The following is a 23300-nucleotide window of genomic DNA, read 5'->3' on the forward strand; positions in this document are numbered from 1 at the left end:
AACTATAGTTAGAATCTTAATCTGTATCTTACAAATGCAAAAGAATGTTACAGTCTCTTCTATAACGATTTAATTTATAAAGTTACATTATCATTGCAGAAGTCGTATAAAAATGCTTATTGAGGTATATAAGTGTCTGTCTCTCTATCTAGTTTTATAAAATTCTTAAGGAAGGGTCTGTTTCTTAGTCTAGTTATCTCTGTTGTGCTAATGTGTATGCAAGGTGTGTGTGTCTGTGTGTGTGTATAAATTCTCGATAAATATTTGCTGAATTAGATTAAATAGTATTTCAAATTTATCACACTCTGAAATATATTTTATTATTGATTTAATTTTTATCAGAATAATGAAATAATAAGTGCCTTTCAGTCTTGAATTATTCAGTCTTGAATTATTTCATGTGAATTATATATACATATCTATACATATGTCTTGATTTTACTGTTTTTATTTATCCATAATGATTTTACTGTCAGCAAAACTTGCTTTCTGATGATAACTAGAGGGCATATGATGATTTTTACAGCTTATGGTTGAATAGAATACATTTATTTAATTATGAGGAATTATAATCTTATCAGTTACTCATAAATACAGATTTTGAAGTTCTTACTTTAAAAAAAATTACACGTTTTAAACATGCATTTAAGTTTCTTCAAATTATTTATACTAGAAAGCAATGCTACTATGTAAAAGTCTTAGAAAGTTTGAAAGTTTGGAAATCTTTGCTTTGTTTTGAGAGAGGGCATGTGAGTGGTGGGGAGAGGAAGAAAGAGAATCTTTTTTAAGATTTTATTTATTTATTTGAGAGAGAGTGAGAAAGTGTTTGTGTGCCCATGACGGGGGCAAAGAGAGAGGGAGAACCAGACTCCCCACTGAACGGGGAGACAGCTATGTTTGGACCCTGGGATCATGATCTGAGCCAAAGGCAGACACTTGACTGAGCCCACTGAGAGAGAGAATCTTAAGCAGGCTCCATCCTCAGCTTGGAGCCTAACGCAGGGCTCAAACTCATGACCCTGAGATCATGACCTGAGCTAAAATCAAGAGTCAGATGCATAATCACCTGAGCCATTCAGGCACCCCCATCTTTGGAAATCTTAACTATACTTTCTTGAAAGTTCAGCTAACATCTCAGAGAATTCTATAAAACTTAACTCCTGATGGATTTGGTAACTTTTATGTCTCTGTATTTGCATGTCCCATGTTTATTTTGTTTTGTATTAGAAGTTTTAGTTGCTTCTAATACAGTAGGATCTTAATAATTGCTTTTTTTTTTTTTTTTTTTTTTTTTTTTTTTTTTTTTTTACTTTGGCTCTGCTCTTACTATCCTAATTCTTCTATCTGTTGTCGCTTTGAAGAGATAGGCTTCTCTGTCCCTCTCTAAACTCTTCTTTACCATGTGGCCACAGTGATCTTTCTTAAGTGAAGATTATGGTAAATGGAGAAACATTACCTTGCTTTAAGTTCTTCAGTGGCACTTTCTTACCTTCATAAGAAGTCTAAATGGCTCAGTGGGGCATTATGATGTTACCCACTTACTTCTCAGTCTTTCTCTCACCCCTTCTCAATTTATATCTTCTCCAGTCACATTAAATTACTTTAAGTTTTCTGAAAATATGTTATGAGCTGCTTGGATTCTGGGCTTTGACCATATTTCCTTTGCCCAAGATACTCTTACACCCTGAGTGCCTGTCTCCCTCCTCCCACAAGTATGTCCATCATAACTGCTTATCCTTCAGATCAGATTGCAGTTTAAACAGCCCTTTCTTCAGGAAGCATTTCCGGATTGTCCACCTCTCAGGCTATATATATACCTATAGCACTTTTTACTATTCCTTTCGTGGCATTTACTTACCAAATTGAAATAGCTTGTTTCTTCTCTTTTAAGCTCCATGAGGGCAAGTTGTTTTTTCATTGTTGTAAAGTCAACACCGGAATCTGCCAGGCAAAAAGTTTGTATATTTTGGACTAGAATCAAAATAAATTAATGTTTTTTTAGCCTTGGAGAATTACTTTCTCTTTTCCCAAATAAGGAATTCTTATTTAGTTCTGTTCCCATTCAGTTAAAAAAAATACATACTCACTTTTTTTTTTCATTTTTTTTATTTTTATTTTTATTTATTTATTTATTTATTTACTTATTTATAAACATATATTTTTATCCCCAGGGGTACAGGTCTGTGAATCGCCAGGTTTACACACTTCACAGCACTCACCAAAGCACATACCCTCCCCAATGTCCATAACCCCATCCCCCTTCTCCCAACCCCCCTCCCCCCAGCAACCCTAAGTTTGTTTTGTGAGATTATGAGTCACTTATGGGGGGCGCCTGGGTGGCTCAGTGGGTTAAGCCGCTGCCTTCGGCTCAGGTCATGATCTCAGGGTCCTGGGATCGAGTCCCGCATCGGGCTCTCTGCTCAGCAGGGAGCCTGCTTCCCTCTCTCTCTCTCTCTCTGCCTGCCTTTCCATCTACTTGTGATTTCTCTCTGTCAAATAAATAAATAAAATCTTAAAAAAAAAAAAAAAAAAAAAGAGTCACTTATGGTTTGGCTCCCTCCCAATCCCATCTTGTTCCATTTATTCTTCTCCTACCCACTTAAGCCCCCATGTTGCATCACCACTTCCTCATTACTCACAACTTTTTTACTGGAATATGACACATTTAAAAACTGTACAAATCATTTTCAGCAAATATTTATTAAATAGACCCTCTCACCAAAGTGGTGATATGATATTGTTTTAATCTTACATTACAGTAGGAGAGTGAGAGAGACAACAAACAATAAATAAATTATGCAAATATCAAATAGTTATTTGTAGCATGTAGAGAGTTAACATAGGATGTAGGATTGGGTTGCTACTTTAGATTGAGTGGTAAAGGAAGTCTTCTAAAGAGAGGACATTTAAACTGATACCAGAATGTCACCAGAGAGCCTGTCAGAGGAAGAGCATTCTGTAAGAAAGAGCTAGTATCAAAACCCTATAGTGAAAACAGTGTTGACCAATATGGCAGGAGTGTAGGGAGTAAGAGGAGAGTGGTTTGTGTTAAAATTGGAGAGACAGACCTGGGAAAATTAGCCAGGAATAGGGAAACACTGCAGTTTCCCAACTGCAGTGGAAAACCATAGGGAAGTGACATTATTTGGTTTGTATTTTTAAAAATTACTTTGGCTGGTATGTAGGTAATGGATTACAGGGGGCAAGAGTGCAAAAACGGCAGAGCAGCTAGAAACCTATTAGAGTCGATGAAATGAAAGGCCATGGTAGCTCATGTTACCCGTTTACTTCTCAGTCTCATCTAGGAGCTGGAAAGATACAGATAAAGTTAAAAATGCTTCAGGCTTAGAGCTAATAAGATTTGCTTATGGATTATGAATGTTTAGTACAGGGTTGAATGAAAGAGGAATCAAGGATAATTCTTAGAGCTTTTACATGAGCAGCCTAGTGCATGAAGGTGTCCTTATGCAAGAGGAAAGACTAGAGGAAGAATGATGTTTGTTTCTTTTTGAAAAGCACTGCAGATCAAAAGGTCTGTTTTGGTTGTGACCAAGTTTGAGGTCTCTCACTAGATGTTTGTCTAGAGATCTCTCGTAGGCAGGGATGTACAAATGTGGAATTCTTGGGAGAACTCCGCTGAGTACAAAGGATTGGAAATGGTACACATACAGATATAAAGTCACTGAGTGGCATTTATTTGGCATGAATCATAATTCACGCCGCTTCCATTTTCCTGAAAAGCATCCTTCTATTCTAGAGAACCCAATTTAGCTTCAGGATTCCTTTCAGTATGATGTTTCACGCAGCCACAATCGGTCAACTACAGTTAGCTTTCAAAATAAAACCTGTGTATCATCCCTATGTAAGTCTTTCAAGTATTTGTAAAATGTTTTCTCACTAGTTTACATAAATATATAGTCTCAAATTTATAAATTTGATTCTTTCTCATTATTGTTAAACTTTAATATTTTTATATGTTCTTTTCCATTGTTCTGATGACAAAAATAATACATTTAATTATTAAAAAAAACTCAAACATTAATGAAATGTATAACTTATCTATTGAAGTGTTCTCATAATCTCACGTCTTGGAGATAAACCAGGAAACTTTAACATCTCTTAAAAATCATGGGGCACCTAGGTGGCTCAGTCAGTTAAGCCTCTGTCTTTGGCTTAGGTCATGATCCCAGGGTCCTTGGTTCAAGCCTCACGTGGGCTATCTGCTCAGTGGGGAGCCTGCTTCTCCTTCTCCCTCTCCCTCTGCCTGCTATTCTGCCTGCTTGTGCGCTCTCTCTCTCTATCTCTGTGTGTCTAATAAATAAATAAGTAAAATCTTTTAAAAAAATAATTCAATAAATGTTTTAGTGCATACTCTGTGCTAGACAGTAAATAACACAGGTAAATACCCAACCCCTACAGAGCTTATATTCTAATAGGTGTTACAGTGAATAAAGCAGATGAATGTACAGATAGATAACGTAATGTCTTAGGGGGGGTGAATGCTATGAAGCAGTGTAAGAGGGTGTTATTTTAGAAGGGCTTGGAAAGTACTCTGCATAAGGTGACAGAGCCCTTAATAGTAAAGGAGAAAGGCAGGCGACTGTTCAAAGGAAGATTATTCCTGGGAGAGGGAGCGTCAGGTAAACATACTCAGGTGGGAAGCTGCCTGGCCTGTGTAAGATGCAGTGAGAAGGAAAGTACAGCTGAAGTGCAACATACAGGACAGAGTGTAGAGCGTCTAGAGTTCAGGGGGAAGGTTGGGGTGGAAGATAAACTCTGGTGTCATCTGCTTGTGTATGGTACTTAAAGCCATGAGATTGGATGAGTTTTCCCAGAGAGTGAGAGCTGGTAGAGAGGAGAAGAGGGCTGAGGACTGAACCCTGAAAGGCAGGGCACAGGCAGCAGCTCGAGCTAAGGAGAGTGGCAGTGAGATGGGAGGAGTCGGAAACGCACATTGTCTTAGGAGCTGTGTGAAGAAAGTGTCTCAAACGGAGGGGTGATCGGTGGATCGGTGGTCACGGAAGGATGACGGATAATTGGTAACTTAGCCAAGAGGTAATGAGAAGGAAAGGCTCTTCAGAGGAGCTTCAGGAGAGAATGGGAAGGAGCGAAATGGGGTTAGCAACTGTAGTCAATTCCTCTTTAAGGACTTTTGCTATAAAAGGGAGCAGCAGGATTGCCTGCCAGCGCTGGGGGCCCACTCTGAGGTCTGTGGTCATGAATTTAAAGTGAAAACCACCAGCACCATTGTATGTTTTTCTCTAGTCTTCTCTGCTACTTGATGAAGGGTATGGAGTAGATAGATTCAGTCCGTTTGGGGTTGTCAGAGGAGTGCTGACAGAGTGAGAACAGAGCACAGCAGAGATTATAGCGGTGGGAAATAAAGATTTAAAGGTGGTAATAGATGCTGAAAAAGGAGAAAAGCAAGAGAGAGGGTTAGCAGGTCGGAACTCCGGCAGGAGGGTGAGTGCGGTTGAGTAGGGGAGGTTCAGGCTGTAAGAGGCTTGAACTTGGGATCTGCAGGTCTCTGGAGTGTCTGTAGGTGTGGGTCCAGGATAAATTCATCAGATCGAGGCCATGTGTGCTGGATGGGCTGCCCATATGGGTATTTAAACTAAGAGTCATGATAAAAGTAGAGGGGGAAAGAGAATAAGCCCATGGCTACACTCTTTAGTGACAGAGGGGAGCTATCCAGAATCATAGCACTGGGAGTCAAGATGGGTAGAAGGTGGAATAATCTGATGGCCTAGGCCTTAAAGGAACTGTTTTTTGGGGGTAAGTAGGTGGAGCAGAGATCTGGAAATAGTAGTGAGAACATTTACCTCATCACTAACGCCAGCAGTACTGGAGTGTGGGAGAGAAAACACTGCTGTAGGGACAATGGTGTCCTCAGGCAATAGCCAGGGTTTTTTTTTTTTCTTTTCTCCTGCTATTGAGAGAAGAGGCTGGGGATTTAATGAAAATTACACAGTTGGTTTTTGGGTTTTTTTTTTTTTTTGATTATGGAAATAAGTTTATTGATAGAGAAACTCGGTATAGAAGAGGATAAGGAAAAAAATTCTCATACTTCCACCAGCCAAAAGGACCATGTTACCGTTTTTGTGGGTTTTATTTTGGCTTTTTTCTTTTATTCTGAGCCCCTTTTTTAAAAGAGTATTTCTGATTATAGCATGTATTTAAAATTACGTTGTTAAGAAAATTTTTTTAGTTTTTTTTTTTTTTATAATACATAGTCATTGTAGAAAACTTGGAAAATGATGTACAATAGAAAGTATAAAGAAAAATCAGTTGGGATCACAACACCTGAAGGCCACATTACCACTGTTAATAACATTGCTTTACAGTTATTTTTAGAGTGGTGTTTTGTTTTGTTTACATTGAGTTTCTACTATATATGCTGATTATTAAGCTTGGTCAGCATTAAAGCATTCAAAGTTTCTAGATGAAGAGTAAAAATACAATTATTATTTTAAGACAGTAAAGTTTCATAATGATTTTTTAGGTAGCAAGTCTGTCATTCAATGATAAGAAGTAAAATGAGGTACAGGGCAACACATAGAATGATTTATTATTAAATAAGAGTATATATGAAGTATATATGTATCAGGAAAATATCAGAGTGCATATATATACATATAACATTATTTGGGTCTCTCTGGGGGGTGCTATTTTATTTTACATTTATTTTGGGTGCGGTGATGCATTTCTAAAATTGTGCTTCTTTCCTAACGTCTCTAAGGCAAATTAACATTTCTGACTTTACCTCAAAAACATATTTTTTTAAATAGAAGGTAATAAAAAAAGTAATAGCTCTAGAGTACAAAAATAAAGACATTCCAGTTGTCTATTTTTATGTTAAGGGAGCAAACTTAATTTGCTTAAATATTCATATGATAATGAAATACTTGTAAGCAGATCACTCAGATGTTTTTCAAATTAAGTAAGAGTTTGCCTGGTTAGCCAAAACTGATTTTAGGAAATACATGAAAACTCTTAGCAACTTGACAAAATGATTATAAGAAGTAATTTTCCTTACCCTTAATTTTTATATATGTATTTGCAGTTCACCAAGAGCAAAAGAAATAATAGGGCTCTAGATGTTTTCTGGACCTAAATGTTTCTCGATTGAGAACATGCTATGAAAATAGGCGTCTCTTCTTATAGGCTGGCCAGTGTTCTGTTTTCACTTTCACAGTGAAAATGATTTCTTAGAAAAAGTTTTTCTTTCAACATTTTCTAACACAGGCAAAGGATGCTTTAAATTGCTTAGTAAAACTGAGTTGTGCTGTGATGAATTTTGTTTCTCAGTGAAAAGCAGCGATGCAGTTCAGCAGTGAGAATGTCATTTTTTATCTTCTGAAAATACATTTCTTTTAAGAGATTTCAGAGTCATTTTGCTCCTTTTCCCTTAAGTAGTTGAGTTGGAATGGCAAGTACATTCATAACTTAGCATGCAGAAATTTGAACAATTAGTTGTAGCTTTGAATCACACTGTGATTTATTTAAAAGTGATGCCTTTTACATAGATCTGTAGCTTGATTTTTGATTCACTTAAATAAAAGAGGTACCTATGTATGATGGGAAAAAAATACATAAACAGGATGCAGAAATGAGCTTTGTTTCTGGTGTGGTATCTTTGAAGCTGTGCTGAAATTTTTTTTTTCTTAATCGGTTTTCTACAACTCACCAGTTCCCATTTGTGGAAACTGGTTTACTTTTAATTGGTTAATTTTACGAATTATTTTTACCATAATCATTTGTAAATACAAAGAAAAACTTTTGAACAAAAGAAATTGTCTTTTGTTAGGTGTAAAAGTTCTTGTAATGTAGTTTCATCATTTTGAAGAAAAAAATAGCCCAACTTGCAGAGGCAAACTGAAGTACAGACTTCAGAAATGACAGTTATAATCATAAATAGAAATATGAAATAGAAAGAATATACACTAGTGAAAACAAAATTATGTACTTGAAATTCTAAATCATGGATGATCATCATTGTTAATGAATACAGAATTTGGACCAGATACTGATTTTGATAAATCTTGTTGATTCTGTGGTTAAGTAGATAATTATTTGTGATAATAGATAGTTATTATTTTTTTAAAAGATTTTTATTTATTTATTTGACAGAGAGAGACAGAGAGAGAGGGAACATGAGCAGGGGGAGTGTGAAGGGAGAAGCAGGTTCCCCGCTGGGCAGGGATCCCAATGTAGGGCTCAATCCCAGGACCCTGGGATCATGACCTGAGCCGAAAGCAGACACTTAACAACTGAGCCACCCAGGTGCCCCGATAATAGATAATTATTAACTTAATAGATATATAGATAATTATTAACTAAAAAGTAGCATTTTTAAAAACATTTAAGAATCTGCCATATCTTCAAATAGTCATATACAGAAGAAATTACGGCATTTTTTATCAAAAGTGGTTTTGCCTAATAATTTCCTTTGTGCCTCATCCTTCAAGTGGTTATAATTTATGAACTATACTTCTGGGGTAAGGTAAGCAGTTTCTTAAGTTTTTTAATTATTTATATATGTGTCTAAATTATAAAACTGAATAAATAGGAACATCATTGTGTAATAACTATTTTTAAATCATACATAAAACCATCATAGTGAGAGCATTTATAAACACTAATTAGTCTAACAGCCTTTCTCAGCCAGCATTCTGGGAGAGAATCCCTAAGGAATTCATTTGTTCATAAGTATTAACCTCTCACCTATGCATCTAGAAAAGTACTGGTTATGTTACTATCCTTGGGGAAATTTGGAAATAGTCAAATTATTTTGTGTGTTTGGTAGTTCACAGCATGAATCCTAGTTAAGAGGGTGGTGGACAGTCTTAGAAATATTGGAAAGAGTGCAACCTGGGTGGCTCAGAATGTTAAGCATCTTCTTCAGCTCTACTTCATGATTCTGCGTCAGGCTCCCTGCTTAGTGGAAAGTCTGCTTCTCCCTCTCCCTCTGCCCTCCCCCCAACTTCTCCTCCCTGGCTCGCTTGCACGCTCCCTCTCTCTCTCTCTCTAATAAATAAAATCTTAAATATATATAACTATTGGAAAGAGCAGAGCAAATATGGTAATGTATTAGTGATCATTAGCCTATTGGACAAGAGAGTGTTTGAGACTAGTTTAGACCAGAAAGTGTTTGAGATTTAAAAAATTTGAAAGAAGAGATTATTTTATGTAAAATCTATCATTTTATTTCTGTAAAACTCATGAAAATAATGGGAAAACTGGCAAGCATAATTTAGTACAGTTAAGGATATAAAATTGATGTACAAAATTAATACCCTTTATTTATAAGCAAAATTCAGTCTATAGATTAAATGTGCAAAACTTGTGTGAGGAAGAGTTTTTAAATATTTCTTAAAAAATACAAATGGACTTGAACAGAGTCTTTTTGTTTTTGAAGAATCAGTATCATAAATATGTTAACTCTTACATTTATTTATAAACTTAAAACTATTCTAATAAAAATACCAGCAGGTTTTTTTTTTTTCCTGGAGGTTGGTAGTAAAAGTTGATTTTAAAGCTTTTAAGGAAAAACAAACAAGCAGGAGGGAATGCTCAAAAAAACCCTGAAAAATAAAATATAAAATGTAAAGAAAGCCTTTATAGTTAAAATAGGGAGGTACCTGAAGAAGCAAATCTATCAGAGCAGATCAGAAAGTCCAGAAATAATTTTTTTTTAAAGATTTTATTTATTTATTTGACAGCACAAGCAGGGAGAGCAGGAGAGGGAGAAGCAGGCTCCCTGCTGAGCACAGAGCCCAGCTCAGGGCTTGATCACAGGACACTGTGAAGGCAGATGCTTAACTGACTGAGCCACCCAGATGCCCCCAGAAATAGATTTATGTGCAAATACAAACTTAATAAGGATGAAGGTGGCATTTCAACTCCGTGGGGAAAAGATAGGCTTTCTAATAACTGGACAGCTATTTGGAGAAAGATAAATTTGGAACTGTAGCTAATACTATGTATACTTGGACGAGTTCCAAACTTGATGAGAAAGTAAAACATTAGACCATGCTAATACTAGGAGAAAGCATGTCTGAATTATTTTCTAATAAGAGAGTATTAGGGGAATAACTATGGCTTGAAACCTAGAATCAGTAAGAAAAAAGATTGGTGAATTAAGTTACATGAAAAAACTTTGGCATAGAAAAGAAAGCATCGAAAGGGAAGTCAAGTTCTTTTCCTCAGCAGAGCCACAACTGTAGTGCTAGTCTCTCTCAGCTATCCAACTCGATTCTTTTTTTTTTTTTAAAGAATTTAAATATTTCCATAGGTACAACAAAATTAACAAGTAAAGCACTCCTACAGTAAATATTATCTAACTCCAGTCTTGTCACCACGGCGATACTTGCACTTTGCTGCCACCATAACTGAGCAGATGATACTTGGTGACATCCTCAAGGGCCACAACAGCTGGGTGACCCAGATCACCACCACTCCCCAGTGCCTGGTCATGATACTCTCCATCTCTTGAGATAAGACCATCATCATATGGAAGCTGACCAGGGATAAGACTGATCATGGCATCCCACAGCATGCCCTTTTGGGTCATTCCCACTTTGTTAGTGATGTGGTCGTTTCCTGAGGTGTCCACTTTGCCTTCTCAGGCTCCTGGGATGGACTCCTTCATCTCCGGGATCTCACAACAGGTACCACGGTACCACCACACGCAGATTTGTAGGCCATACCAAGGATGTGCTGAGTATGGCCTTCAACAACCAACAAGTTGTCAGTAGCCCCTGAGATAAAACCATCAAACTATGGATTGTATGCAAATATACTGTCCATTATGAGAGCCATGCGGAGTGGATGTCTTGTGTCTGCTTTCCATCCAGTAGCAGCAATCCCATTATTATCTGCTGTGGCTGGGACAAGCTGGTCAAGGTACGGAAGCTGCCACACTGTAAGCTGAAGACTAATCACATTGGCCACATCAGCTATCTGAACTCTGTGACTGTCCCTCTGTGCTTCTGGAGACAAGAATGGCCAAGCCATGCTGTGGGATCTCAATGAAGGCAAGCACCTTTATATGCTGGATGGTGGGGACATCATCAATGCCCTGTGCTTCAGTTCTAACCAATACTGTCTCTGCATTGCCACGGGCCCCAGAATCAAGATCTGGGACTTGGGAGGCAAGAACATTATCTTGTAGTAGGAAGTGAAGTAGGAAGTTATTGATACCAGCTGCAAGGTAGAGCCCCCTTGTATACCTCTCTGGCCTGGTCTGCTGATGGCCTCTGTTTGCCAGCCACATAGAAAACCTGGTGCCAAAGGTAGCAGGTGACCATGGGCACCCCCTAGAAATATATGGCAGAATTTTAGAAATGAAACATTGGTTTTCTGACGTTAAAAAACAAGCAAAGGCCACCTGGGTGGCTCAGTTGGGCAATTGCCTTCGGCTCAGGTCATGATCCTGGAGTCCTGGGATCGAGTCCTGAGTCAGGCTCCCTGCTCCATGGTGAGTCTGCTTCTCCCTCTGACCTCCCCTCATGCTCTGTCTCACTCTGTCTCTCTCTTTTCTTAGACGAATAAATAAAATATTTCTAAAAAATAAAAAACAAAATTAAAAGGGAAGTAAAAGACATAATAAACTGATAAATATTTGCTACTTAGAACATGAAAGACTAACCTCCCTAATATAGAGAGAGCTCCAAAAAGAAAAATTAAAAGACTTAATAGCCTGATAAACAAATTGACAAAAATATAAGTTCATTTAGTTTACAGGAAAAGAAATAGAATATACATTTAAACATATAAAAGTAGTTCAGCCTCACTTATAAAAAAGAAATACAAATTAAAATTACATTGAGACACCACCTCTCATCTATCAGGTGGATAAATATCCAAAAGTTTGCATATTTTTTTGTCAAGGCTCTAGGTAAAATAGGCAGAACATTGCCGACAGAAATGAGAATGATACTATTTCTGCAGAACGAATGTTGACAGTATCTAGCGTAATTAATTGTGCATTTATCTTTGATTAAGGAGTCCTAGTTCTAGAAATATTTGTATCCTGAAGATGAACTGGCAAAAATCTAAAAGAATATATTGATAAGGTCATTCTTTGTGGCTTTATTTGTTACAGCCAAAAATTGGAAAGATCACAAATGTCCATCAGAAAGGGAGTTCTGTGCAGTCCTAAAAAGAAGAAGTTGGGGGAAGAGAGGTGACATTAGGAAGATAGCAGAAAAGGAGGCCCTAAATTCTCTTTCCTTCACTAAGGACAGAACTTTAACACAGCAAACTGACAAAATAGATTTGCAGAAATCCTGAAACTAGTTCAGAGTTTCCTGCATTCCAGGCTAGTAGGAAGCCAACTATGTGGAGGCTTGGTAGGAAATATTTGACACTTCATAACTCTATCATTAGAGCCACTCCCACCCCCACCCCTGCACAGGGTGGAATGTTTGGGAGGAAAATCCCAACTCCCACATTATCCTTAAAGAGGGAAAGGAGTTGAGCATACCACCAACAGACTTTTTGGAAGGTACTGCCTGAGAGAGAGTGTCTTGCTTGCTTGTATCCAAGTACTGACAAACAGGATGCCTGGTTGGGCATCCCTGAGAACAACGTCCTGCATTAGAGTCTGCAGTACCCCCAACAGACACTAGATGGAACCCCAGGACTGGATTTACTACAGCCTAGCTTGCTGTACTATTCCAGACACATAAAAGCTCCTGAGTAGAAGCCAGGAAACCTCTCCAAACAGGACAGATTACTTGTAAAAAAAAAAAAAAAAGCACATAGAAGACACATACCAAGAAAAGATTTTTGAGGCCCCCAGAATCTCTAGCCAGGCTGAGTAGAGAAAGTCATTCTTGTATGAAACCAGACCATAAAGTCTCGAGAGTTGGTTGATTCTTCGGATGCCAAAATCCCAAAAACAAAAAATAAGACATGTGAAGAAACAGCCAACTGCAACACATTTAAAGAAGTAACTTAGATCTCTAGAAACCAAATCCTAAAAAGAAGGAGATATGAATTGCCAGATAAAGAATTAAAAATTACCATCATAAGGATATCTAATTAACTAAAAGAAAGCATAGAGAGCGCCTGGGTGGCCCAGTGGGTTAAGCCGCTGCCTTAGGCTCAGGTCATGCTCTCAGAGTCCTGGGATCGAGTCCCGCATCAGGCTCTCTGCTCAGCAGGGAGCCTGCTTCCCACTCTCTCTCTCTCTGCCTGCCTCTGTCTACTTGTGATCTCTGTCTGTCAAATAAACAAATAAAATCTTTTTTTTTTTAAAAAAAGAAAGCATAGGTAGACAAATGGGCAAAATTAGGAATATGATGCATGAACAAAATGAGAATATGAACGAAGAGGTAGAAACTAGGAAGAAGAGCCAAGAAGAAATTATGAAACTGAAGAATAACAGTACTAAATTGAAAAATTACTGGTAGGACTTAGTGAATTTGACCAGACTGAAGATAGAGTCAGTGAACTTGAACACAGGACTTAACAAAAATTACTAAAGCAGATAAGCCAAAAATGAAAAGTGAAGAGAGCCAAAGGGATTGATGGACAAGAACAACAACCTACGGATATGGGAGTTTAGAAAGCGAAGAAAGAAAGGAGCAGAGAACCTGTTGAAGAAATAATGGCCAAAACATTCTCAACTTTGAGAAAAGAAATGGACATACAAATTCAGGAAACTTAATTAGGATAAATCTAAAGAGGCATACACTGAGACACATCATAATTAAACTGTCACATGTCACATATGACGTGAGAATCTTGAAAGTAAGAGGAAAGTAACTTGTCACATGCCGTGATAACCACAAAGAAAATGTCTGTAGAATATACACAAAGGGAAATGAGAAGTGAATCAAAACATGTCACCACAGAAAAATCAATGAAACACAAAACAAGAGAGGAAAAGAGGAACAAAAAGCTTTAAGACTGAAAACAATGAATAGGAATAGCAGTCCTTCATACCAGTAATTACTTTAAATGTAAACAGATTAAACATACCTATTAAAAGACAAAGGCTGACTGAGGGGAATAAAAAAATAGCATGGGGTAGGTGGGTGACTCAGTTGGTCAAATGTCTGACTCTTGATTGAGGCTCAGGTCATGATCTCAGAGTTGTGAGATTGAGGCCCACATCCAGCTCTGTGCTGGGTGTGGAGCCTGCTTAAGATTCTTTCCCTCTCCCTCTGCCCCTTGCCCCATTAAAAAAACAAAAACAAAGAGAACATGATCCAGTTTTGTTCTGCCTGTAAGAGATGGACTTTAGATCCAAATATACACAAACTAAAAGTGAAAAGGTGAGAAAAGATACTCTATATAAACAGGAATCTAGAGATTGAAGTGGCCATACTTACATCACACAAAATAGGTATGTCAAACAAAATAGACTTTAAGACAAAAACTGCCACAAGAGACAAAGAAGAATATTGTACCTTGTTTTCAGTTACAGATAGAGCAACCAAGTAGAGGTTCCATAAGAAAAGAATAGTCTTGAACAATACTGTAAACCAACTGGACTTTACAGAATATGTATACCACTCTATCCAAGAACAGCAGACTACACATTCTTCTCTAGCAAACATGGAACAATATGCCAGATAGACTACATGTTAGGTAACAACAAAAGTTCTAACAAATTTTAGAAGATTTAAATTATACAGAATATCTTCTCTGATCAAAATGGAATGAAATTGGAAATAAGTAGAACAACATGAAAATCTAAAATTATGTGGAACTTAAATAACATATTCTTTAACAATCAGTGGGTCAAAGAAGAAATTACAAAGGAATTTAGAAAATGTCTGGAGACAAATGAAAACAAAACACAACATATCAAAACTTAGAGGACATAGTGAAAGCAGTACTAAGAGGGAAGTTCATAGTGATAAATAACCTACATTTTAAAAATCTCAGGATGGTCACATGACTTTATTTTATCTCATTTTAATTTTGTGAAGCAAAAAAAAAAAAAAAAAAAAACCCTCAAATCAACAACCTGACTTTATACATTAAGGAACTTGAAAAAGAAAACTAAAAAACTAGAAAGTTAGCAGAAAGAAGGAAATAGTAAAGTTTGGAGCAGAGATAAATGACACCGAGAATAGAAAAACAATAGAAAACAACACAACCTAGACTTGTTTCTCTTGAGAAGATCAACAACACTGATAAACCCTTAGCTAGACAAACTCTTAGGGAAAAAAGACTCAAATATCTAAAGTTAACAGTGAGAGAGGAGACTTACAACTGATATTGCAAAAATAAGAAATATAAGGAACTACAATGAACAGTTATTTGCCAACAATTGGAAACTTAGAAGAAATAGATGTATTTCTAGAAACATCCAACCTACTAAGACTGAATCATGAAGAAGCAAAAAGCTCTGAACAAACCTATAGTGAGGAGCCGGTAATTAAAGAATTAAGGTACTAATTAAATACTTTTCAACAGCAACAACAACAAAAAAAGCACAGCACCAGATGAATTTACTGGTGAGTTCTACCGAACATTTAGAGAAGAATTGACACCCAATTCTTTTTTCAAACTCTTCCAAAGAATTAAAGAGGAGAAAAGACTCCCAGTCATTCTATGAGGCAGGAATGACCCAGGTACTGAAACCAGACAAAAACATGACAGGAAAAGAAAACAATAGACCAAGAGATACCTGGGTGGCTTAATCAGCTAAGCATCTGCCTTCGGCTCAAGTCATGATCCCAGGGACCTGGGATTGAGTCCTGCAAATGGGGTCCTTGCTCAGCAGGGACCCTGCTTCTCTCTCTGCCTGCTGCTTCCCCTACTTGTGCTCTCTGTCTCTAACAAGTAAATAAATAAAATCTTTAAGAAAAAAACCACTATAGACCAATATTCGTCTTGAATATTGACTAAAATTAAAGTCCTGAACAAAATATTAGGCAAAATGAATTCAACAGCACATTAAAAAGGGATCTTGCTTCATGACCAAGTGAAATTTACACTTGGAATGCAAGGATGGTTCGACATACAAAAATCAATTGATGTTATATGCCAAATGGAAAGTGAATGAAAAAATACATGATCATCTCAATCAACTCAGAAAAATCATGTGACAAAATTCAACAGCAATGAAATGGTAAAACACTTAACACACTAAGAAGGAAACTACCTCAATGTAGTAAAAGCCATATATGAAAACCCACAGTTAACATCATATTCAGTGGGGAAAGACTCAGAAGTTTTCTTCCAAGATCCAGAACAAAGCAGGCATGCCCAATTTCATCACCACTGTTAACCATAGTACTGAAAATCCTAACCAGAGCCATCAGACAAGAAAAAGAAAGGCATACAAATTGAAAAAGAAATTAAAGTTTCCTGTTCACACATGACATGTTCTTATATGTAGAAAACTCTAAAGATTCCATTAAATAGCTGTAGGACTAATAAAAGAACAAAGTTGCAAAATATAAAATCTACACTCAAAACTCAGTTGTGTTTCTATATACTAACAATGACTGATCTAAAATAAATTTAGAAAATAATCCCATTTACTACAGCACTGAAAATGATAAAATACTTAATAATATTAACTTCACCAAGGAAGTGAAAGACTTGTATACTGAAAACTATAAAACATTGCTAAAGGAAATCAAACAAGGTATGAAGAATAAAGGGAAAGATTTCTCTTGTTTATGGATCTTAGAACTTAATATTATTTAAATGTATATACTATATTTGTGATCTACATTTGTGATCTACAGGTCCAATGCAATCTCTATCAAAATCCCAATAACCTTTTTTTTGCATAAAAAAATTCCTAAAATTTGTATGGAATCTAAAAGGATGATGAATAGCCAATATAATCTTGAGAAAGAAGGAAGCCTCACACTTCCTGATTTCAAAACATACTACAAAGCAACAGCAATTCAGATAGTGTGGTCCTGGCATAAAAATAGGCCAATGGAACAAATAGCCTGGGAATAAACCATATGTATATAGCCAAATGATTTTTGACAAGAGTGCCAAGACTATACAATGGGGAAAATGCAGTCTGTCTTTAACAAATGGTTTTAAGAAAACTGGATACCTGTATGCAAAAGAATAAAGTTGGACCCTTACCTTATAACCACAAGCAAACATTAACTCAAAATGGATTAAAGACCTAAATATATTATCTAAAACTCTTAAACTTCTAGATGAAAACTTAAGGGGAAAGCTTCAGGATATTGGATTTAGCAGTTATTTCTTGGCTATGAACCCAAAGGACAGAGCACAAATTAAAAAATAGACAATGAGACTTAAAAACTATTGGTGCCTCGTGAGAAACAATCAGCAGAGTAAAATGGCATCCTGTGGAATGGGAGCAAATAATTATAAATTATATAATCTGATAGGGGTTAATATGCAGAATATATAAGGAAAATGTACAACTCAAGCAACAGTAACAAGAAACAAATAATCTGATGAAAAAGCAGGCAAAAGATTTGAATAGACATTTCTCCAAAGAATATATACAACTGACCAATAAGCATAAGAGGAGATGCTCAAACAGCACTAATCATTTGTGAAATCCAAATTACTCATTCTCATTCATCAGGATGGCCATTATCAAAAGAACAGATAATACATATTCATGAGGATGTGGAGCATTTGGAACTTTTGTGCAGTATTTGTAGGCATGGCATGGTACAACCATTATGGAAAATATGGATGTTCTTCACAAAGTAAAAAATAGATTTACCAGCAATCCCGCTTCTGGATATACATCTCAAAGAATTCAAAGCAGGATCTCAAAGAGATGTGCACATACCTGTATTCATTGTAGCATTTGCAAGAGATAAGAGGTGGAAGTAACCCAGATAGATGTCCATCAGCAGATGAATGGATTAGCAGAAACGTATATACATACAGTGGAATATTAGGCAGTCTTTAAAAAGAAGGAAGTGCTGTCACATGATAAAACATAGGTGAATCGTAACATTTTGCTAAGCAAAATGAGCCAGTCCAAAAGAGACAAGTACTATATGATATGTCCATTCAGATGAAATAAATAAAGTAGTCGGAATTACAGAAACAGAAAGTAGAAAGGTGGTTGACAAGGGCCAGAGCAGAGAGGAGGAGAAATTAGTGTTTAATGGGTATGGAATTCCACTGTTACAGCACGAAAAAGTTCTAGAGATCTTTTGCACAACAGTGTTAACACTGCTGTTACTAAGAAACAGGTCAAGACAAACTTAACATTAAACTTAATGTTATCTATCATTTAAAAAAAATAATAATAGGGAAGACCTCTATATGGTAATATGTGATTGTCAAGATATATTTTTTTAAAAACACTTGAGGGATGCCAGGGTGGCTGAGTCAGTTGAGTATCTGACTCCTGGTCTCAGCTCATGTCTTGATCTTGGGGTCCTGAGTTCAAGCCCTGCTTTGGGCTTCACACTAGGCATGGAGCCTACTTAGAAAAGAAAAGAAAAAAAAAAAAAGCAACGCCTTGATAATGCACCACATGCCACCTTTTATAGAAGCAGGAGAAGAGATACATATATAACATGCATGTTTTCCTATAAATTTCCAAAAGAAACTCTAAAAGAATGAACCAAAAGTAAGTGTGTTTACCTCTTGGCAAAGGGATTAGAAGTGAAACTTCAAATATATACATATGTGTGTGTGTGTGTGTGTGTGTGTATTTTAATATACTTTTGACTTTAGAATCATTGACATTTTTAGCCTTTAAAAAAAATAAAAGTAGGGGGGAGGATGGGTGAAAGAGGTAAAGGGGATTAAGAGTACACTTATCACCAGCACTGAATAATATATGGAATTTTCTAATCACTATATTGTATACCTGGAACTGCTATAACACAGTATATTAATTAACTGGAATTAAAATACTTTTTTTTAATACAATTAAAAGTGGGGACAGCTGGGTGGCTCAGTCAGTTACGCGGCTGCTTTTGGTTCAGGTCATGATCTCAGGGTCCTGGGATTGAGCCCCACTGAGCAGGAAGCCAGTTTCTCCCTCTCCCTCTGGCTGCTGCTTGCCCTGCTTGTGCGCACATGCTGTCTCTCTTCTGACAAATAAATAAAAATCTTTAAAAAAAATACAATTAAAAGTAAACATAAATCTTTAAAGGTGGAAATCATATTGTTTTTTCAACTCTGAATCACTTATTCATTCCTCCACTTCTTTTCACTTGGCTGCCAAAAGAAAAAATCATAGTCCCTCTTGGTTCTTCAGTTTTAATATTAATTGTTAAGTTGTGTGTAATTAATTTCAAACTCTCTTCCCACTAGCTATAGCCTGCACGTAAGTGACTCTGTTCTCTTGCTTAATTAATCCTTGGAAAACATGATCTCCCCCCCCCCCCCCCCAATCTCAGCAACTAAGTATTTTCATGTAGTCATCCAGTGTAAATGTAGCAATTAGTAATCTACCTTGAGATACTCAGTAAAAGGTCTGTTCTCAGAGTGGTATTTTAAAAGTTTGATTTGTATAAACAATTTAATAAGGGTCTTTTTGCCTTTGTTTTGTATTTCCATGTTTGGTTTACTTCTCACAAACAGTGACTTTGGAAGTTCTCTTTGAAGATGGGCCCATAATGGTAACTAGGTGTAGGAATTTGCTTCTATTCAAGTTTTGATAATACCAGTCAGCTCTCAGATGGTGGAAAACATTTACATTGTTATTACTGCTCCTCTTTTCCTGAGCTTTTAAATTTCTTTTTGTGGTCCAGGCTTCCTATTCACCCTGAGGGTCAGCTTTTCCTAAAAGTCAGACCTCTCCTGTAGGCAGAGGTGCTTTGTGAGAGCTAGCAAAGCCATGTTGATGACTTCATTGGAGGAAATACTGTATGTAGTGTGGCTAAGAGCATTTGCTATGGAGTCCAAGTGCCTGGGTTCAAGTTCTGTTCTCACCAGTTAGCTCTATGGTGCCTTAGCCTCTCTATGCCTTAGTTTTTCAGCTTTAGAGTGGGGTTAACAGTGATGCTTACCTCATAATTTGTTATGTATAGATTAAGTGGGTTAAGATATATAAAGTCTAGCACAAATTGGCAAAAAATTGGGAAGCATTGTGTGTTAATTGCTTGCCTCCCTTCTGTCCCAAAAGGAATGCTTTTGGAAAGCAGGCACCATTCACTTAAAAGGTTTCTCACATGCCCCTTTTTCTTCCCCCATATTTTACTGCCTCATTCTTTCATTATCAAGTGAGGGAAAAGAGAGAGAAAGGAGGGAAAGAATAAAAGAAATATAAAAGAATAAAAGAAATATAGTATGTTGGTGACTGCTTCCATCATTTAAGAGGTCAGATGAGTTGCTGCATATTAACAGTGCCCTTTGCTACTTGTCTCTGCCCTCATTCCTGGATAACAGGTTCTTCACAGGAACACACACATCTAGAGGCAAACCTCTTTTTCTATAGGGTGAGGAAATGTTATGGTTTGAATACCACACAGAAATCGAATCAGTCACAGGTATACCATTTTTTAACTTTCACCAGACAGAGAGTTTAGCCCAAATTCCTAATAATCTTGTTTGAACCTAGAGATTAATCAGCACTTTGGTTCCAGTCCTTTTGCATTTTTCTTGCTGACCTCAAGTCGTTTTTGTTCTGAGTTAAAATTTGTGATCACTGAACCTATGTGAATGATAATTAATTTGATTTTGATAATGGTGATAAATACTTCCTGCCGTCTTATCTGGTTTTTCTAAACAAGATCCCGTGTCTTCACTTCTAAACTGTTTGCAAAATGCAGATTTCCTTAAAGAACTTTATCTCCTGCTTTTGTCTATCCTCCAGCTGCTGCTTTCAAATGGGTTACTGAAGGAGTGGGGAGGTTCTTCCAGGTCTCATGATCTTTTCAATACAAATGTCACCATATGTAATACAAATAATGTGAATTTATTCCTGCCCCATCTTCTGAAAACTGTGTACTTTGTGGAGCTTTTTGCCCGTTTCCTTCATTGATTCCCTTGTCTCTTTCCAGTTCCCTGCCTCTTGACAGGGTATCAGTGTGAATTTGCATTCATTTTTTTTTTTTTATCTACACCCTTGTTCTTTATGGATATATAATAAATGATTTAATAATTTTTTTCTTATATAGCTGGTCTGATTTTAGTTTCTATTCATGAGAATAAAGAAAGGAGCTTTTATTAAGATAATAAATTGCAAATCAAGAATTGGTAACAATGATTGCTCCTGCCTGAGTTTAATTCTTTCTCATCTGTACTTGAATAGAGGATAAGATACTTTTGCTTCTTTTTATTAGAAATTCTTTGGGGAGGGGCAGGTGGGTGGCTCAGTCAGTTAAGCATCTGCCTCTAGCTCAGGTCATGATCCCAGTGTCCTGGAATCAAGTCTCGCATCTGGCTCCTGACTTGGTGGGAGCCTGCTTCTTCCCTCTCCCTTTGCCTGCTGCTCCTCCTGCTTCTGCTCTCTCTGTTTCTTGCTATCTCACAATCTCTCTCTCTGTCAAATAAATCTTCAACAAAAAATTATTTGGGGGTGTAACTAAATTGAGGGGACCCCTGTTGTTTTTCTATTTAGCTATTACTTTGAAGGGTTGAAAGTCACATCAAACAAGGACTATTCTATAATCTTAAAATCCTCCAGAGTGTTTGAAATTCTTAAATAGATTATATATTCAGCAGACATGTGCCAAGTGCTTATATATTCCAAGTACTATGCTGGGCACTGGGACTAAAAAGAACATGACACGATCTCTGACTCTGGAGGACTTAATCATGATGAGAAGTTGTAGTGGAGAGAACTTTAGCATTGGAATCAGCACATCCAACTCTGCCTCTTCCTAGTATGTAACAAAGAGCAAGTTGTCTTGATGTCCCTAGATGGTTTTCTCTTATGCAAAATGAGGGAGCTGGCCTTAATATCTCTTAAAATCTTGCCTATATCTGACATTCTGTCATTTCGGAATGGAATGTTTTTCTTAAGGTTACTTAAGGCTGATGTGAGGATCAAATAAGAAAAAAATTATGAAAACACTTTAAACACTATTAAGTGTTGTCTAAACAAAGACATTACTAATTACTTACTAACATGACATTACTTACTAATGCTTTTGGTCCAAAGACCAGATTTATTAGGTGTTATAACTAAGTTCCAGAAGTTTAAAGAAAGGGTGACCTTTTCGTGACTTTGGCTCTGAGTTAGGGGTATTTTAGGGTATCCAGTTATCACCATTATTGACTAAAGTAGGTACTGTGTGCATTGATTTTAAACCGTAGGTTTTGAAACCTAGCATAATTATAAGGTAAACCACAGTTCCTGTGGTATGGAGTTATCTCTTCTGTATTAGCCCCACTTGGGGCTTGATCTCACAACTCTGAGATTATGACCTGAGCCAAAATCAAGAGTCAGAGGCTTAACCGAATGAACCACCCAGGCAGCCCTGCATTATGATTCTTGAAATTCTGTGTTAATAGGTGATTGTTCATCACTATGAAATAATCATATTTATGCAAATGTGACTGCTTATTTACAGCTTGCCCTAGGACTACTGTGTCTAAATGTAAAGTATATTTCAACTTTGGGTCAGTTTTCTTTGGCTTTTTGTCCACTAAACATTTTCAAGTGCATGACATATACCAGATCTTCAAAGTTTATGGGTTCTTTAAAAAGTACACCTATCTTTTTCTAGGTTCATAGATTGTAAGAACCCTTGATAATATGCAGAAGGACTGAGCCCATAAGCCAATTCAAAAAGTTGAATCAGTGATTATGTTTTAATTATTATTATAGATGTTTATTCTCAGATCTAAGTAATAGTTTCAGCTCTGAAATTTTTTATTGCCTAGCATTACGATTATCACTAGTCTGTTCTTCAGAAGTTTTCATAATGTATCCCCTTTTCTTTTGTTTGGCTTGTTTATCATTACTGCTAGATAATTTACAGTTGAAATGGTGAGACTCTTTCACTAAAAGCTGCTTCTCAAGTGAAATTTGAATATATTTTCATTTGCAAAGTTACTGGCAATAAAGAGTAGTAACTATTGCTTATTTAATCCGTTAGCATTTAAGCCTACATTAAGTTTATGTTTATGACTATATGATTATACATTTAATTTACCTTCAGCTTTTGAAGAATTAAACCATTACCCTGTTTTACTGGTAAACTCATATACCGAATGACTCATGCTTTTTATATATGCTAGGAAAATGGTGTTTCAATGTTAAAGTTAGAATTGAGTTAGTCAACCAGAAGTGAACCTCTAATTGTTTCCAAATGCTTACTTTTTGGGTTTGGATGCAGCTCTGAGTGTTAGCTAAGTCAGGAATTTGCTAAGCTTGCTTGTCTTTTCCCCCATATCCTTTCATTATGGGT

General features: G+C 36.6%; 1 protein-coding gene across 3 annotated transcripts in view; it reads left to right on the plus strand.

Annotated features, from left to right (window-relative positions):
• Window positions 1-23300, plus strand: part of SLC30A7 (solute carrier family 30 member 7) — an 87934-nt gene that overhangs the window by 36632 nt on the left and 28002 nt on the right. Inside the window, exon 9 of one of the 3 annotated variants that reach the window (XM_082686518.1) lies at window positions 10629-18230. The exons of the other annotated variants lie outside the window; for them this stretch is intronic. Coding sequence (XP_082542644.1) covers window positions 10629-10764 — 136 coding nt within the window. The 3' untranslated portion in view covers window positions 10765-18230. Of the gene's footprint in view, window positions 1-10628; window positions 18231-23300 lie in introns of those variants that run through there. 3 annotated transcript variants of the gene reach the window in all.

The sequence above is a fragment of the Mustela nivalis genome (genome assembly GCF_964662115.1).
Source record: "Mustela nivalis genome assembly, chromosome: 10".
NCBI classification, from domain to species: domain Eukaryota; kingdom Metazoa; phylum Chordata; class Mammalia; order Carnivora; family Mustelidae; genus Mustela; species Mustela nivalis.